This window comes from Lactuca serriola, chromosome 1 (genome assembly GCF_051521515.1).
Source record: "Lactuca serriola cultivar US96UC23 chromosome 1, Lser_US96UC23_V15, whole genome shotgun sequence".
Classification (NCBI taxonomy): domain Eukaryota; kingdom Viridiplantae; phylum Streptophyta; class Magnoliopsida; order Asterales; family Asteraceae; genus Lactuca; species Lactuca serriola.
In genome coordinates this window covers 13,680,185-13,695,526 of record NC_136408.1, presented here as the reverse complement: position 1 = coordinate 13,695,526, position 15,342 = coordinate 13,680,185, and the positions used below count along the sequence as shown (strand labels likewise).

The following is a 15,342-nucleotide window of genomic DNA, read 5'->3' as shown; positions in this document are numbered from 1 at the left end:
TATTGGTTGTACAGAATTAGTTGTTCATCAATAAATTTTGAACATGTCATCTTTCTGCAGATCTTCATGTTAATTCTAATAAAACAATTTAAAGACTTTTCAGTCAAGTTGACCCGATGAAAATTTAAAAGAGAGATGATAGATAACTAATCATTACATGTAAATCGACATATCATCCGTTCTACCTATGTTTTTTAATTCATCAGAACCAATTTCTCTTTCAATACACTATCCGTTAAAATTTCATATTTAAATAGAGATTCAAAGAAAAATTTAGACGTGGATTGTATTATTACATCCACATATTTGGAATTGGTAGATCATTCACTTGATTTTAAGTTATTGATGTAAATAACTTTCTTGGTTCACCCACAAATTTGAAATAATTAAAAGTCAAAAATATTGGTTTTGTTTGTTTAAAGAGTTGGATTCACAGTCTCCAAAAAGAAACTGACTGAAGATTGACCAATGTCTTTGCATGATTTCCTGCCAAATTTCCATTGTCGGTGACTGATTGAGTTATCAAATCTTTAGCTATAATACCAGTTTGGAAATGTAGAGTTCATGTTCGGATAAACTAAAGTAAACTTGGGAACACGAGGGTTGGGGTAGTATCCTTGACAGTAGCGAGTCTTGAAAATAAAACCACACGGTTCACTATCTTAAATGAAAACAATAAAAATGAAAAAAATAAAAAATAGGCTTTAAAAATCTTGATTTATACATGTATTTCTTTTGAAAAAACCATTAAGGTAGGTCATAGTTTTTATTTATATATAATCGTTTATATATATAAAAGAAAAGAGTAAATTAAAGTTTTGGTCCCTGTGGTTTGGTTAGATTCGCATTTTCATTCCATCTTTAAAATTTTGACAAGATGCATCCCTCTGGTTTAAAGAAATTGCACTGTATATCGTTAGCCCCTTAAAAATTAAAGACCATTTTACCATGGTCGGCGACATGTGTACCTCCGATGAGTGTTGTTTCGTTCAAAAAGCTCACCATTTGAAAAAAGAGAAAACGCAAGTCGAATCCCAATAATCAAAACAAACGAATTTCACGCAACTATAGTGAGTTTTACTTTAAAAATTTTACATTTATTCACATTTTAATTTACGTTTCTTACGTTTATTCACGTTATTGATGCTTATTGACATTATCTACATCATTTTTCATTCATCTATGTTTATTTATGTTGTTTAAGTTTATACAAGTCTTTTTAAACTTATATTACGTTTATATGTATGTTACTCGTAAAATTTACGTTAAATTTACATTTATATGTACATATCATTAACAAGTAACAATATCAACCATCATATTATAAAAATATACGCGTAACTCATTTTATGTTAATTTACTACATAAAATGATTATAAATTGTATATATGTATTTTGTACATAAAAAGATTATATATATATATATATATATATATATATATATATATATATATATATATATATATATATATATAGAATATGTTTTACCACCAAGATGATTATAGTGAATACATATATCATTTATGATTTAAAATAGGTTAATATATATATATATATATATATATATATATATATATATATATATATATATATATATATTTCAAAATGGTCATTTATACTTATATATGTCGAATGAATGTAAAAAAGAAATATTATAATTGTTCAGTATAATAGTTGCTTTGTTTTATCTATGATTAAACTGTTGTTTATTTGGTTGATTTCATATTGGGTGAAATTTGGTTTTAGTCAAACTGTAGCCGTTATGCAGCCTGATTTTTGCTAGAAAAGTTTTGTGGTTTTACACTTAAGTTATTAAACTTTACAACTAAAGTTTTGAAAACACATTTGTAGAATTGTAAAACCTAGGATTCTATGTGAGTTTAATATTCATCAACTAAAAACACAAATTTAGTAAAAACCTCTGTAATAACCGTTCATCTTTGAGAGAGTAGAAAGTTGTGTATAGATCTATACGGGTTGACACCCCCGCCTATGGTTGCTAGCTACAACCTCCGTCTGACGAGTCGAAACGGGCGATAACTTCTTATTCTTTTGCCTATTTACGGCGTTGATGAAGCGTTTGTGAGACTTAAAGCACAACCTTTTTTGAGTGCCTTGCACGGGCTGATTGAAAGTCACATAGTTTTGTTATAAACTCGCCATAGCCCCAAAATTCACTATAAAAAGCAATTGTATAATATTGAAACAGGATTTATACATGGTAGAATACTAGTACGAGTTGAAATAGAATTTGTATGTAGTATGAGATTATACACTTGGATCATTAGTTAAGTGTCAGTGTATTAATTAAGTAAAATAAACACTTAATAATATATAATACAAAATTATGTTGATTTTAAACTTATGTATCATAAGTTTAAAATAAAATTTCACTTTGAGCTATAAAAGTAATTTTTCATATAATATGATATTCGTTCATTTTTAAATAAAATTTCACTTTTAACAATATACACGGAGTCAAAACCTGCGACACTCACCAACAATTTTGTTGACGTATTTAAATGCGTGTATTCTCAGGGACTTAGAAGCTGGAAGTTTATGGCATTCGTAATATGGAAAATCTATTTCCTAGTCTTTTTCTTGGCCTACATGTTCAACATGTTCAGGCATTTATATTATTTTGAGTTACGTTTTGTTAAACTAGTATCTGGAATGTCGTATTTTCGTAGTCTAAAGTGATGTAACTTTTAAACCTAGACTAATGGAAGTATGTAATAATGTTTAAAGTTTTGTACTATTAATTATGCGTATGTTAACTGTGATCCAACGTTGGCATCGTAACCTCGACATTTCTACCGCCGACCGGAATGTGACAGATTGGTATAAGTAACGACTATAGTAGACTAAGTACTTTCCTAGGAAAACACGGCTATAGTCTAGGGTTTATTCTTTTAGGTTTAGGATATTCCTTAACCTATAAAATAAATAAAATACATAATCACAACACCAAAATATAGAGTTTTATATAACTCAAAACCGCGATGAGAACATATATATAAGAACTAAAAATAACTTAAATTCAAGATTTTAAATCAAATACTCAACTAGGTTTTATAGTACATAGGTCACACCAGAACTAAATGTAGTTGGTAAATTAAAAGCTTGGAAATTTAAGAAACATATTATATAATCACACATCAAAACACAACGCATGATCACAGTTATAAACTTTTATGATTTATATGTAAATTAAATAGTAACAAACTTAAAGTTATTTTTCTTTTTGTGATGGATGAACTTTGGATGCTGAATGAACCTCCGACAGAGGAGTCTGTAATTCCCCTTGTACTCGGTTATCCATATTTTCCCGACATACCCATGGAGGACAACCCAATTCCCTTGGACGGAGACGCACCACTACCTTCAGAAAGTAGTGGGCCGGAAGACGATCCTGAGAAGGATTTGGAAGAAGACATGGAAGAGGATCCTGAGGAGGAGCAAGAGGAAGACATGGAATCTGAGGAGCACGAATCTTTGGGTGATGTGGAGCCAATCAACGATGAGGAATCAAAGGCAACATCACTATCCACCCCCAGCCTACCACTTAGTGGGAAACGTCTTCGCACAATGAAGACCGCTTAAAATTTTATCCCCATCCAGAGGGAGACTACGAAAAAACTAAGCAGGAGACTCTCTTTGACCTAGACCTGGAAAACGTGTCGGGTTCGTGTCGGGTCAAGACATTAAACGGGTTGAGAGTGTTTGACCCTAACCCGACCCGTTTAATTATCATGCGGTGTCGTGTCAACCCGTTTATTTTCGTGTCGATTACGTGTCGTGTTTCGGGTTAAGGTTTAAACCTTATAAATATGTTATGTCATGTTGGGTTAAAACATTTTAAATGTTGAAAAGTAAGAGACATGGAGGAAAAAAATGAAAAAGTAAAATGTTGGAGTTGGGAGGTGGAACGGGAAAAAAAATATACTCCCTCTATTCCATATTTATTGTCTATTTTTTACTTTTGAAGTTTTTATTTTTCTACTTTAACCTTAAATTGCTTTATTTGTGTTATAAATTATTTGATAAAACTCATAACAATGAAAAGACATTTAAAACACAATAATTCATATATTTTGCATTAAATGTTATATATCAAAAACAAAAATATTTAAGGTTAAATTTGAAGAATAAGGAATTCAACAGTCAAAATTATACAATAAATATGGGACGAAGGTAGTGGTAAATTTTAGAAAGAGTTAAGAGTTAGGTAACAAATGAGATAGGTAGTGAGAAGGAATAAAATTAAGTCATTTTGAAAGTTTAAATTTTACTTTTAATTCTTGAATTTGGGCCACTACAAATATATAATATTGAAACTATTTATAAAAATATGAAATATATATATATATATATATATATATATATATATATATATATATATATATATATACAATTAAACGGGTCATCTTCGAGTTGAAAGTCTTGACCCTAACCCTATCTGTTTAATTATCGTGTCGTGTCGTGTCAACCCGTGTACATAAACGGGTCGAAATCTCTGACCTTAACCCGCTAACTTCGTGCCGAGTTGTCGTGTCGTGCCAGATTTTGACAGGTCTACTCTGACCTGATAATCTAAAAATGTTTGTCACTACGATGATGTGAGTGGTGATTAGAAAGAAAAACTCCAATGAATAGATAAAATATTCTTGTCATTTATATGCATTTAAAGTATGTTATTGTAAAAATATTGTTTCTATTTTATTTATTTATGTTACTGAAATAATTATGGTTTTTTATTTATTCTTTATGTATTTATTACGATAAAATATATTTTGTTTATTGAATAGTGTTGTAAAGGATTGTAAATCATATACATTCTATGAGACATTCCTATTATTAACAATTAAATACATTCCTTTCTCTCGTCTTTTTATGCGTACCAAACATTAAATACATTCCTTTCTCTCGTCTTTTTATACGTACCAAACAAGATAGATTAATAATTCATTTCATTCCAGAGAAATAACCAGACATCAAAATGGAATCGTAGTGGCTTATGCATACTAAACAACATGGATTAATAACTCATTTCACTCCGGTGGAATAACCAAACATCAAAATGGAATCATAGTGGTTCATTCCATTAACACGTCTATTCTATTACTTCATTTATTTCCATCCAACCAAAAAGCCGTTCGGCATATAATATAATAGGCTAGAAATCCACAAACAACATTCTACATTCTGGAAATCCCTAACCAAAGAATTGCAACATGAAATGAAATGTTCCGCTTCACTAGAAAGAATTTGGTAGTATTTAGATTTTAAAAAATATATTCATTTATAATAGTAATTATTGCTTTGTATTTAAATAACAGCAAGTATAATTTTGTAATAAGAAAAGTAGATTCCTATTACTTGCATTTAACACTTCATTTGGACCAAATAAAAGGAAGTCGCGTCACTGATTGCAATAGTGAAGTAAAAGATATAAAATTATATTTATTAGTTTTGAACTTGAAATCCAACAAGCTACAAAATTTTAGTAGATGATAGATACAACAAAAACATAAAGATTGAAGCTGTTACTTATTCTTCATCCACATTGAAGTTGAACCCACCAATCCGATGTCGCCTTTTATCAAAAACAGCTTTGAAAGATTCACGTTCTGCCCGGATTCGTTCTTGGAATACATTTTGACTTTTTGACTCAACACCTCCCTTTATGCACTCTTCCTCTGATAATGGGTTTGATTTCTGCAACAATCAATATCAATAACTAATTTATTTATTACATTTAGCATTATCAATGACAAATTACAAATTTTGAGGGTTTCAATTGATGAATTGTCTAATATATTATATTATATTATATATACCCTCCAGCAAGATCCATATGAACAACAACAATAACTTACCGAGTTGTAACCTGAACCAGGCCCAATAAGTAATGATGCTGTGGTTGCTTTCCCTTTTCTTGTTGCGCTTATTGAGAACCCAACATTTCCACCCTGACACAAACAAACAAAAAGTCAAAGGTGTCTGTCGTTTCTTTTTGACTTGATACACTTAATTCAATTGCAAAAAGAACAACTTATATGCCCACATTTATTTATTTATTTCCTTGTATTTTATGAAATATCTTTTAAGCAACATGTATGAAAATACACACCTGATCACCCCAGCGTACAGATTTACCTTCCTTACTATATCCATATGCTTGAATTAAGCCGGAAAGAGCACCACCATTTTGTGTTGCTTCTTCTTCATGGGACTCATTTCCATCCATATCATTTGACCATTTACTTCTACTCAAATGTTTCACTTCTGGTGTATCATTATGCTGCTTCTTCTTCTTCACATCATCATCTAAGCAATTCACAAAACCATATGTGTTTACTGTCTCCTTTCAACCAAATGTCTTGTATTATAATTATTAATAATCATGCATACATACCAATACCATGAGGTGTTAAATCATCCACCTGCTCTTTCATATTCTCATGTGGACTTTTACCATCTATAGCATCATCATCTTCATCTTCCATATCCATGTCCACCTGTCAGTTTCAAATATTCATACGGATTCAGATTCCATCAAAAGACGTGAATGCCCTTAGCAAAACCAAACACTACCTACACTCATTGCTAAGCTTACCTCTTGAATCCCACCTTCATCAAAACCATCTCCATGGAGTAAACACTGCAAAGTAAAATATCAAATCAACTTTTCAATAATTTTTTATATTATTCGATGATCCATCCATCCATCCATAGATGTGTTAAAACAAACCTTGACATCCATTTTCAAGTACAATGATGGAGCTTCTTCCCATTGTGTAGCCATCTTCTGTATATCATCCAGGCTAAAGTTATGCACATTCCTAGCCGCACAACCCTATCACAAATCACAAACCAGTCTTCCTTATAATAATCATATTTGTGTTTTTATTATGTTCAATGTTTTAGTATTTAGAATTAGAAAGGCTTGTTTATGTGATATTTAAACTCACTGCTGGATCCTTGTATGAGGCTTCCACTATGTATACTTCATAACCCGATCTCTGCAACAAAAAACAGGAAACAAATGAATAACAGCAGATATATACTCCTCACAAATCTGCAATGCTTATAATTTTCATGTCACAAATAATGCAAATGGTCTCCATCCTTAATAAAAGTAAATGCCATAAATTTCTTGCAATCTTTTACCACCAAACATGTCACTTAGTCACAAAACAATCAGGGAACCTGGTTAACTTTTGGTGAAAAAGCAAGAGATTGTAATATTCAGTGGTCTTGTTTTGCAATTTTACAAGTGCAATGGTCACTTTCCAGAGTGGGGACTGGAGCATGCAATGTTAAAACAGTAAAAGTGTCGATTTATAAATAATTGTAAAAAAAAAAAAGATCAATTTCATATATAGGCCCACTGTCATCACCTTACAGAAAGATTCCATGACTGAACAAATACAGTGTGCATGGTAGTTGCCACATTTACATAGGTAACAACAAAGTATGCTTGTGTATACTACTATATAAAATTCCAGCTTGCCATCAAAACATAAATAATAATTGCATCTGAGGGAAGATGGAGCAATAGAATAGCATGAAGTAGTTTGAGAGAATATTATTATGATTATTGTCTAATACAACTCCATTACATAGAATTTGTGTGATTGTAACATCCAGTCTTGTCCCATGTAACAAACACAACCTTATAGTTCACAGGAGTTTAGTTTGTGGAAACAATAAGGACAACACAGCTAATTAAACATAACAACACAAATGACAAATCTCTCCCCCAAAATAAAGAACAGAAGTGATAAATTCCATATAAAAGTCAAAGCACTGATGTATGAATTACAAAGAATGTCGTATCATCAAAATATTATTTCAGATAGTAATGAAAATAAAAGATAAGGAAAAGATATACGTGTTGATAAATCCAACTATCCAAGGGCAAAACAAGCCTCTATAACAAACTTGAAACACCTGACATAATTATACAATTCAAAACAAAATAGTACAATTCCAGCTACTTTGCTTGTATTTGGCACAAACCCTAATTTTATTTTGAATTGTCGATGTGTGTCCCAGCCTCCCAGGTACTGATACAGGAGTTTGCTCGAAAATAAAATTATTAATATAAAATATATACAGCAACTTGATTCACAAATTTAAACCCCTTTAAGACTTTTAAATTGCTTGGCTCTGAATGGATCACAGGCTTATAAGTTTGGTCAAAAATAAAAATGCTAAATGCAAGAAATAGCAAATGTACGTCTGTTTATTTGTTTATTATATCATCCTACTTTCTTTTCATTCTATTGTAGCATTATACTTCCAATTTTTTTCTTATTAAAACCTTGTATTTTGAAATTTCTACCTCACGATAGCATTGTACTTCCATCTTTTTCTTCTTAGGACATTGTACTTTAACAGAACTACCATGAAAATTAATTAGTATTTGGATGACTTCGCTATAATAGGTTAGAAAACTCAAAGTAAAATGTGGTAATTGGAGTAAATAAAAAAACAAATAAATGAAAATATGTTGTTTTTTTTTCCAATTAACCCAAAAATAAAATGCCTAGCTTGCCAATAAGGTTCACAAAATAGATAAATATAGGATGTTCTCCAATGAATCCATAACATCAACATATTTTCATAACGATTTCCAAGTTTGCATATCTAAAATGATGAATCTCGTCACATACTTCCCAATAACTTATAAAAGACAACTACCTTGATACTTAAGCACATTATGGTATCATTAAAACCTGCAAATAAAAAAAGCATCCCTACAGAGAGAAGGTAAGTATGAGTATGAGAGTATACCTTAGCAGTTGCCCAAAACTGAGCAAAATCAGCTACCCGCAGATTGCGGTCATCCACTAAGACGAGGAACACATGACATACCAGCAACAAATAAGTCAATTGGCTCAAAAAAATAAAACAAACTGCATCGCTGGTTAGTGTAAATTGAGCCCCACTTACTCTACAATCACTCTTACCCATCAAAAGCTAGTCTAATCAATAACATTCTTTTTATTTTTTAAAGCAGACCATTCATCACCAAGATTAGCAAGCACTAGACTTCTAAAATGCAAGCATTTCAGTACTAAACCACATAGAATTTTATACCACAAAAAGCAAGTGGATTAAGGGGAAAACGAGAATACTACTCGCAATGCTAAAGGATTGACATCAGATAACAAGATATTAAGATAAAGACAGAATATAAACCCTTGTATACTAATAGTTTGGAACTTGTGTCCCAAATAAACCATACCAATTATGAACGAGTAAACCCCTTCATCAAGGGTCTTCTTAAATGCCTTCAGCATGCTTGCTCGATAAGCCTATGCAAAGATATATACCAATGTTATGTTAGAATCAATAGAACACTTTCCATAAGGCAAAGTACCAAACAAACTTCAATTTTGGTCGTTATATAAGTAATTAAAATTACCTCCTCCATTTCAGGTTCATAACAATACTCCATCACAGTCTTCATTACTTGTCTCTTGCCTCTAAGAGAACCAGAAGACTTTGAAAACTCACTGTCTTCAGCCTATAAAATAGGTACAATACTTAAAATCAGAATGTCGGGTCACTAAAGTTTCTTAAATATAGTATAGAGATATATAAAATATACTATAAACAAAAGAAAAGAAGCCAACTATAAACCTTTTCAACTTCAGTCATGAAGTACTCATCCATTGAATGAATGCGTGGTGCTTCCCCACCATTTTCAACCTCAATATCACGCAGCACCTTTGCCAAGTAGCTCTTTCCACTACCTGCAAACATTGATGTAGGCCATGAGCCTTAATTGCCAAATGCAGACATCAACACAAACAATACTAGTACTAGTTATAAAAAGATGTAAACTTGATATTAAGTGTGATTTTTGTACTCCATATGGTTCATTTATTTGAGTATTATAGCATCCTACTTTCATTTCTTTCTATCACAATTCACAGCATTGTACTTTCAGTTTTCTTTTTATCAAGGTAGTGAATGGCATTGTACTTTCAACTTTTTTTTATTAGGACATTACACTTGAAAAAATCCACCCGGTTATAGCAATGAATACTGCTTTTTATTTGGATGACATCATGTGAAGCCAGAAGGCAGACAAAAATCACCGCCTAAATTAGGTAAAAGGAAGAAAGGAATTTCACATCAAAATCCACCACTAACCCAAAGAGAAAGAGAAAAAGAACATGGTCATTTCAGTTTGTTAAAATTAAACTTTATTAGAGACAACTGAAAGACTTGTTTATGATCAAGAAAACTACCTGGAAGTCCACGTAGGATTATCACCAAGTGATCAGGACGAGATACTCGGTGTGGCTGCTTAAATATGCGAGAAGCATCAATAATATTTGGCTTCTCTGAAGATATATGCTGCAATGGAAAAGGTTGAACATCTCTCAGATGTTTTTCAGATGAAGATTGTCGGGTGTAAAATTCCTAGGAATCACAATGTTGGTTATCAGTGAAAGGAAGGAATGTCACAGTAACATCTGATAGGAAAACACAGACTTAATAAAAAAGAAAAACTTCCTTAGTCGTACCTCAACAGAAGAAAGAGTTGAAGGATGGTGACCTGCGTTATTGGCATAATAAACTTGTGTAGATGATTGGTGTTCAGGAATTGCAGAACGTGATGATGATGATGAAGATAACGAGTCTGCTGAAGAACTAACACCAATAGGAAACAAAGAGGGCTTTTGTACTGGTGGTGAAGTGAATGGCTCAAAGAAATGATTCCGTGGTGGGTCTATGGGTAGTGGTGGTGGAGGGGAAACAGGAAGAGGAGGTTGGCCACGATAAGCATAAGGAACCTCCACTGGACCAAAGTTTGTCCCAAAAGAACTAGGTGTATTAACATAAGTAGGTTGTGGCAACTTAATCTGAGTTGTTCGCTGCAAATTGTGATGATTCTCTTGTAAAGTTCCAGTAGTTGGATCATGCAATTTTTGATTCAGTTCACTTCTCTGCAAAACAGAATGATATGGAGCTGCTCCTCTATGGTGATCCTGTGTTTGTTCATCTCTTTGATCAAAATGAACATTAGTCTTCGCATACACTACTCCATGATCTTCCCTGCTACTTGGAAAGTCACTCATCTCACGTTTCCGTTTGAATCCCATGTCATCCCTAACTTCACGAGTTTCTCCAAATTTCTCATGTGCATATATATTGCCATTTTCACCATTGGATTCCGAAGTTGAATTTGCGCCTACTTTAGGAAGACCACCATTGACAGCATTGCCATGATCATGAATCAACTTCAATATTCTCTCATTGTCAGATGAGGACTTTGATGTATCTGCAATTTCACCACCCATAAAGGATCCTCTAGGACCCTTGTTATTATCAATGGGTTCAATTTTCATTCTCTTAATTCCGCCATTATCATAGCCATCATATCCATAACCAGCAGAGCCAACACCACCCATATGATGATTACTATAATTTCCATTAACCATAGGAGGATCGACGACGGCATTATACGGACTCATATCTAAGCTAGGGTTACTACCATACCACGTAGGTCGTCTACCTACATGCCCATTAATAGAATTATAATCATGGTTATAACTTAACGAACTCTGATGATTCGGGAATGGATGGGGGTGATCAAAACGGGGTCGTTGATGATAGTAATCGTTTTGGGGTTGTGAGTAATGGAATCTGGGGTTTTCGATGAATGGGGGAGGAGGGCAAAAAGGGAAGTGAGATGTTGAGCAGATTGGGCAGATGTTGGCGTTGTTACCTGGTACTAGTGGCAGAGGCGGAGGACGCCATGAATGATCCATCGGCTTACAGAAAATTATGAGTGATTGGTACGGCAACGATGAAAATCCCTGGGTTCCAGGAAACAGAAGAACAGCAAAAGGATGCCTATTTGACGACAGGTTGTGATGACATTAATCGAGCACAAACTTACCCTTCTCTTGTCAAATTAATTCTGGAGAAACACCATTAGTCTTGCTTTTAGGTTTTTGGGTTTAATCGGTCGCTATGTTAATTTTTGTGCTATCAAGACCTATTAAAAAGAAAGAGTAATTAAATATTCTTTTATATTTTATTCTATTAAATTTTTTATCTATGTTATTCTATTAAATTTTTTATTTATGTTAAATGTAACATGAAACATTTAATAAAATTAATAATATGTTAATATATTTTTATTATTTAATATGGATAGGACGATGAATTGAAACAAAACATAGAAAGATATTTATTTTATTATAGAAATATATATTAATAGCAAATTAGGAGGCCATTAAATTTTTTATTCAAATTAAATATAATATGATACGGTTGACATCTAATGAAATTAATAATATTTTAATATATTTGTCAGTATTTAATTGGAGATGATGAATAAAAATAAAATGTAAAAAGATCTTTAATTTATTAAAGATAAAATATACTAATACCAACTTAGTAGGTCATTAAAACTTTTACTTGTATGTGGATTAATGAAGCCATCCAACAACCACATATACCTATGTCATGTTTGAGTGTATGTAACAATTTACACTAAGCTTATTTTTATGTTTATTAATGTCTAATAATTGACAATTTTTTGTCATAAATACTTTTTATCATGTTAGCTAACCAAGGCCATGGTAGAAGCTTACATGACCATTAAAATCCTTTAATTATGTTCACATGTCTTCATTTGGAGACGTTACGCTTGCTTTAATTCTTGAGTAAATGCACGCCATCATCATAGAAATAGGGTATTTGAAATATCAAAAGGGTTACAAAGTTGATTAATGCACCTAAGCAAACAATATCTTGGGTAATCGCATTTATTTTGTAAATATTGGTGTTCAAAGAGTAAGTTTCCTAGACTCCATAATTAATTTTTTACAAAAGAAATTCAGTTTGTAAAATGTTCAATTTATATAGGAGATACGGTTGACGATTGACTTCATCAAAAGAAGATTGTAACGACCCATTTTCTTTTATACAGAAGCCTTTTCTCTAGGTTGAACGAAATGAACGTTGAGCTTCATGGGATCTACATGTACAATAAATAAGATGTTGAGTTCGTTACCATGCTAGATAAGTGTAAGGACATCATCCTCAATATTTTACTTGGTGATGAAAACTTATGAAAATCAAGTATGTATGATGAAATTAGAGCACAAGTGTACCATGCTAACGAAATGGCAAAGTCATAAAAACGTTGAGAATGTGTTAAAAATGAAATACATAATGTATGATCCAAGCACCCGGTGGAACAAGATGGTACCAAAGGTTAATGATATATTTGAGTCACCCTCACAACTTAAAATTTGTTCACAAATTATGTTGTGTTGAATGATTATGAGATTTACTTTGAGAAATTTGGCAACACTAGGGTTGTTGCAAGATGTTGAAAGATGAATGATGCCAACATATGCTTTTTAGTTTGTATGTAGCTTGGAAGTAAAAAAAATCATTTCAAATAAAGGGTTATTGATACTCATGTATCATGTATGTACTAAATGATTTAAAATTGGTTCTATTGTTTCTCTAGCTAATGAGAGCTGATAAATCCACTTCCACTTTTTATCCATCCACTTATGTATGGAAATTTTCTTTTATACCCTTAAACCACCATCACAAAAAACAAAGTGATTCCTTAATATGATTTTTCTCCTTATTTTAATTTTTTAACCTATTTTTTATTTGATTTGTATAATTGGACCCCACGTCCCGATTTTCTGATCCAACATTTAATTTTTAAATTTTACATTATTTGTATATTTTGTTTTATATATATATATATATATATATATATATATATATATATTATAAGTTGTCATCATGGTTAAAAATAGTGGTCACATACTGAAATTTATAACATTTTTCTAAGCTATGGCCGTTATTTTATTTATGAACATGAACACATAAACAAAATAATTTTCATGTTCGTTGGTTAAAAAAACTACTTTGTCATGTTTTTTTTATTAAGATGCAAAACAGTAAATGAATGGATGTAAATGAACGAACATGAACAAAAATAAACGTACATTACCATCAAAACGAAGAACCCTACACAAATACATATATCCGTGTTCGTTTATTTGTTTGGCTAAACTTAAACAAACGAACATGAACAAGTCTTGTTTATATTCTTTCGGTTCGTTTACAGTCCTAATGTATCTAAGCAAGTATCATGCTCACAAATAAAATAATGAGCATATATCAGAGACATGCTATTTAAATTATGGTCCATGACCGCTATTTTATGACCGTAATACCAACTTAAATTATATATATATATATATATATATATATATATATATATATATATATATATATATATATAATTTTTTACCGATTTTGATATACGGAAGTTGTTGGTGTAGACGTCTACATGTTTTCTTCATTTATTTTTTGCCTTAAAATTTTAAATAATTTTGTTATATATATTCTTCATTTATTTTTTGCCTTAAAATTTTAAATAATTTTGTTATATATATATATATATATATATATATATATATATATATATATATATATATATATATATATATATATATATATTATTCTATTCAAATTAATTATTGTGTTATTGTATATATAAATGTGGGTCAAATCATTTTTAGTAAATTAAGAAAAGTGATTATTGTGGTTAAAGAAATTAGAAAAGAAAAAGAAAAAGTTTTCCATTTAATAAATAGGTAATATTCACTTTCTTAATTTATCAAAAATTTACTAATTAGAAAACACAAGTTTAATTAATAAAAAGTTTCGAATTTTCAGAGATATTTGATTTTCTTAATTTTTAATTTTGATTTTTAATTAATTAGATTATAATTCTAAGATAATTCTGTTAGAATGATATTTCTATGAGAATGTCAGATTATCTATTCTGACAAAATAAATGTTTTGAATGAATGAATATTTTGAAGACAAACAATAATTTTGAACCATCAATTTAAAAATACATGATTATTATATACATTCATAGACATTGAATGTAAATATAGATTCATACATATTCTTATAAAGTAATAGTCTTGTACATTTTAATACAATTACAAATATTCTAACAAAATGTCATAAAAAATAAATAAAAATATTAAAAAACATAGAATTCTTAAATATAGAATTCTTGAACGAATGCACTTGATCATTTTATTATGGACTATTCTGCTAGAATATAACGATGAATAATGCTTTCTTTTGTAAAGACCATTGAGCATTGTTCATCTTCATCTCACATGCCATCATCCAACGTTTACACCCTTGATCAGCATGTCTCCTTCACACATTCTATGAGAATAACTGTTATGAAATTGAGCATTTTATAAGAATAACTACCATGAAATCGTATGACAATCCTTAAAACCAAATTCC

General features: G+C 30.9%; 1 protein-coding gene across 3 annotated transcripts; it reads right to left on the bottom strand.

Annotated features, from left to right (window-relative positions):
- Positions 1-5,438: 5,438 nt before the first annotated feature.
- Positions 5,439-11,991, bottom strand: LOC145050924 (P-loop containing nucleoside triphosphate hydrolases superfamily protein). Of its 3 annotated transcripts, none has more exons than XM_078999117.1 (13): positions 10,548-11,991; positions 10,269-10,443; positions 9,655-9,767; positions 9,437-9,538; positions 9,257-9,326; positions 8,803-8,858; positions 6,975-7,025; positions 6,755-6,859; positions 6,620-6,664; positions 6,419-6,521; positions 6,134-6,330; positions 5,880-5,972; positions 5,439-5,718 (listed from the first exon to the last, which is right to left on the bottom strand). In XM_078999117.1, exons 1-13 carry the CDS (start codon positions 11,793-11,795, stop codon positions 5,551-5,553), a joined length of 2,526 nt encoding a protein of 841 aa, XP_078855243.1. In that variant the 5' UTR covers positions 11,796-11,991; the 3' UTR covers positions 5,439-5,550. The 3 variants fall into 3 exon arrangements, with proteins under 3 accessions (XP_078855243.1, XP_078855313.1, XP_078855281.1); XM_078999187.1 differs by having other exon boundaries at positions 6,160-6,330; XM_078999155.1 differs by having other exon boundaries at positions 10,269-10,377.
- Positions 11,992-15,342: the final 3,351 nt, after the last annotated feature.